The sequence below is a fragment of the Sorghum bicolor genome, chromosome 5 (genome assembly GCF_000003195.3).
Source record: "Sorghum bicolor cultivar BTx623 chromosome 5, Sorghum_bicolor_NCBIv3, whole genome shotgun sequence".
Classification (NCBI taxonomy): Eukaryota; Viridiplantae; Streptophyta; class Magnoliopsida; order Poales; family Poaceae; genus Sorghum; species Sorghum bicolor.
In genome coordinates, this window is record NC_012874.2 from 7,898,547 (window position 1) to 7,902,866 (window position 4,320).

At 45.1% G+C, this 4,320-nt stretch overlaps 1 protein-coding gene across 2 annotated transcripts; it reads left to right on the top strand.

The window, feature by feature from the left end:
• Window positions 310-4,320, top strand: LOC110435688. Of its 2 annotated transcripts, none has more exons than XM_021461609.1 (5): window positions 310-579; window positions 1,913-2,023; window positions 2,130-2,540; window positions 2,626-2,834; window positions 3,733-4,320. In XM_021461609.1, the coding sequence occupies exons 1-5, from the start codon at window positions 514-516 to the stop codon at window positions 3,857-3,859; spliced, it is 924 nt and encodes a 307-aa protein (XP_021317284.1). In that variant the 5' UTR covers window positions 310-513; the 3' UTR covers window positions 3,860-4,320. The 2 variants fall into 2 exon arrangements, with proteins under 2 accessions (XP_021317284.1, XP_021317283.1); XM_021461608.1 differs by having other exon boundaries at window positions 312-579; window positions 2,127-2,540.

Genomic DNA, 4,320 nt, shown 5'->3' on the forward strand with positions numbered 1-4,320 from the left:
TTTTAAAATTTTATAAATCTTTTTTGGATCCAAGAAGGCCTTGGAGGAATGGATGGGGGGAAGGTAAGTTACGTCGAAATAGGGGTTTTGGCGATTGCTGGCTGCTGAGGATGTGTGGGGGGGGGGGGTTTTAATATGGGAGAGGCGGAGATACAGTAATACACCTCCCTTATAATGTTTACGTTAACTGTACAGACGTTAACGTGGTCAATGACTAGTGGGACCAAAATATCTTGGCCTCCTGCCAGTGACTCGGAGCCGGGGCCCGCAGGCCGGAGAGAGAGACCACGGCCGCATCCGCCTTGAGGAAGGAGGTGATGGGGGGTGGGGCCTTAAACTTTTCGGCCCCACTTGTCAACAATCTCCCCTGCGCCAACGCCAAGCACTCCTCGGGCTCGCCGCTGCTGAAGGCAGAAGCAGAAGGCGTGGAGGGGGTACTCGCATTGCGCGGCTTCACGGGTGTCGGCGTCGGCGGCGGCGTCGTTTTGGGGGGCCGCTCCACGCCTCCACCTGATGGCTCGCCGCGGCCGTTGCCACCGCCAGCGCCGTCTCCGGCGCTGGTCCTTCTCGTCTCTGTTGGTACGGCTCCTTCCCACCACCTAGGCCTCCTACAGCTGACTCGGTCGTCTTCGGCTTTGCTTAGGTGTAGATAAGCGGAGATGGAGAATCTGTTCGCTGCAGCGTTCTGGCTAGGGGGTTGAGATGGCGTAGGTAAGCGGGAGAGGGAGAATTTGTTTGCTGCAGCATTGCAGCTAGGGGGATTGAGATGGCGTAGGTGAGCGGAGAGGGGGGGGGGGGGGGGGGGGGGGGATTGAGATGGCGTAGGTGAGCGGAGAGGGAGGGATTGAGATGGCGTGTCCCGTGATACACTGATACTGATATGAATAGGAAGTTGCGATTGGTCGGTTTTGTGATTGCCATGCTCCCGTGGATGCGGTCGTGAGGAGCGACGGTGTGTTCGCCATGACGTGCTGCTGAATGTGCCAGGGACCGGATGGTGGGTGTTCACCATTTCTGGCTGGGAGCCCGGGGGTGCTGATAAGGTTGGTTGCTCCTCGAGTCCTGGGTCCCGAGTATGTTGCCAGCATCAGGGGAGGATGGTCAGCTGGCACATGGGGAGGGGACTAAGGGGCATGGAAACTCAACGGTACATGGAAACCTGGAAACAGCCATCCTGAACTAAGGGGAAGCATTCAGTTTAAAGTGTAGTGAAGAAATGCTGGTGGAGATTTGTAGGCTGAACTCTGTACTTTGGAATGATGTTGTAGATGAAGGTTCATTGACTGCTATGTTTTGTGATGTGTTGGGTGCCTCGTGTAATTCCCTGCATAAGTGTATTTTTGTTTCCATTCCACAAGTATAGTTAAGTTTAACGGCTCCTACTCAGAAAGCAGTAACATGCACCATTACTTGCACTTAGAAACTGTCTTGTAATAAAGTTAGGGAGCAATGTTTATATTCAGTTTAGTTTTCAGCAGTACATAGTGGTTCAAACATTGAAACACATGATGTGGATTTCAGAAACTTTGGTTTATTGTTTATGCCTAAAAATAGACATTTGGTTTGCACCGTCATTGATGATTCAAGTTTTCAATGTTATATCTGGGCACCCGAGCTGGTAGTCGCTGGGGATTGAGTTCAAGATTGCTGTAGGTGCTGCATCATGGAATTTTTGGGATCCATTTGAATGGGGCTGGCGGGACATGTGGAAGTGAATGTAGGGGGTTAATAGCAAACTGTCCTGAGCCAGTGGGGGGGAGGCAAATCACAATAATATACAACAGGATTATTGGGTCCATCCTATGTCACACATCTGAGATCTGATGGCGCATGACTGTAGTTTACATGTTTGCACCTACTATGCAGTTTTCACGGCATATTTTACCAAATATAAATTGTTTTCTGTTTGCAGAAGTTGCCGGGGTACGCTTACAAAGAGTGGCTGCGATTCGTGCATAAGGGTTTCTTTGCACTGTTCCAGAAAGAATATGAGAAAGATCAACTGAAGGAGAAAGAGGATGAGGTAAATTCATAAGCAGGAATACATTTTTGTTCATAGGTAGGACATTTTCTTCAAAAAATACCAATTTGAGATACTCTATGTACCTGAATAAGTTGAATTACAGCAGGTGAAGTTAAAGGCTGATCGGTTTGCTGGTTATAAGAGTATTTGCCTCTTTGGATTGGGCTCTTTGTTCTGGGGGAGCGCCACGGGCTTTCTTGGGCAACTAAAAGAGAAAGATGAGAAAGCCGACAAGGCTCCAGATCGTTCTGCATGGATGGATTTCTGCTTTCTATATTCAGCTTTTGCACTTTTGTTCATGCTTCTAGGTGTTGCTGCATCTAGCTTTCCAAACTCATCCTGGTTCGCCCCATCTGTCGCTGGTTTTGGAAGTTTACAGGCTCTAATTTTAGTCTTGGGGGGCTTCCATGTGGCATCCCTCAAATACCATTCCTATGGTAAAGAGACCAAATACTCCATGATTGGGTCCACTATCCTTATCATAATCTACTGGGGCCTGAGCGTTCAAGATCCTATAGTAAGCTTCCTGCACCGCATTACTTGGACAGGGCAACAACTATTTCCAAAAATCCTACTAAATACTGACACGCTTTCAATTTCAGATCCTTCATTTTGTGGTGAAACTATTTTTCTGGCTAGTCAGCTTAATAGCCTATGTAGTGTACATGGGTGGCCGCATGGTTTGGCAGTTTGGCAAATGCGCTTGGACAAAAATTAGGACAAATGTGCTCTCTCTGAAAAGCACTTTGATGGCTTGGAACCATTCAACAAACGACTATCAACATCTGCCTCAAACAGTCAGTTCCCAAAGGTAATTCGTTCAGCTGCTGTTCATCTTTTTTGAAAATGATATCGTTATCATGATATTTCCTTCTTTGCATATGTCATACTAACTAGGATGTTATAGTGGCCCTCCACTGCTACTGCCTTAAGAATCATTAGTGGATTTGTCGGTTGCAATACTTAGAGTTAACAGTATCTGCTTGTTTGCATCACCAACTAGGTGATGTGAAGTCCTTGTAAACTTCAGGTGGGGAGCACCTTCCCCGGTGACCATAAAAAAAAAAGTTAAGAGTAGCAATACAGGACAGTGTAATAATTTAATTTGTCATTGAAAAGTCAAATGATATTTGGGATACAAATGTACTCGAATGTAGGATACGTATGTATGTACATATTGAGCAGTAAGCATGAACACCAAAATATATAGGACGTGTAGATTTTAAGACTGTTGGCAATGTACTGGTTCCTAACCTTATTTGTCTAGCAGCTTAGCAACAAATACCAACCTGGAGCATCGAAAAAACAGCTGACACAACAATATATTATTGACTGGTTCATAAAGTTGAACTGAAATACAGGGCTTTAGGTAGCCCAATTTGCAAGAACAGCTTAGCAATAATTTGTTGAACTTACATTCCTCTCAGCTTTCAAATTATCCTTTTGTACCCTCTCTCTGTATTTTGTACATATTGAACAAATAAACATAATATTATTTTTCCCATGGCATGATAGCAATGACATTGTTATAAGAGAAGATGAAGCACTCTGTTGTGACTCATAAGTATTTGAATCAGGCCAAGTAAAATTTTGCTAAACTCAAAGCTATATGTATGATAGAAGTATATCTTTGCCTTTTGGTTTGTAGTTGGTTGTTCCATTTGCAGCATTTTTTTCCAGTGTTCTCACAAATAGACATCACTTGCCAGTGTAGCAGTCTCTGAAGGTTCTCAAGGTGCTCCACCAAACAGAATCTCTGTGAAGGCTCTCATCAAATCCAGTACTTTGTGGAGGCTCTCAAATCCAACTGAATCATCTGTGACATCTGCTCTGTGAAGGCTCTCAAGAAGTCAAGATGCTCCACCAAACAGAATCTCTGCGAAGGCTCTCAAATCTAGCTGAATCATCTACCACTCTGTGAATCATCTGCTCTGTGAATGCTCTCAACATGCTCCACCAAACAGAATCTGCAGGAGCTCAAAGATACCATTGTTTGGTTTCTTTTTTTTTTCCCCCTTAGATTAGATTTAGATCAAAGGTATACTGTCTGGTTTCATGGGCCAGTCTGAACTTGGCAGTTCTCACTGTGGGAAAGGAACCTGTTCGTCTAAGAATGGCCTGTTGAAACTGTTAAGTGTCATGGAATCCGAAAGAATTGCCCAATGAGGTGGCAGCCAAGATTCTTGCGCTCAAGCATGCTCACCACTGTGGTAACTGTATCTTGTGCTGCCATGTGTGGTCTTATGCAGAGAGGATGTTCATGAACATGAAAGAAATACAAAATTTTGTTATCTGAA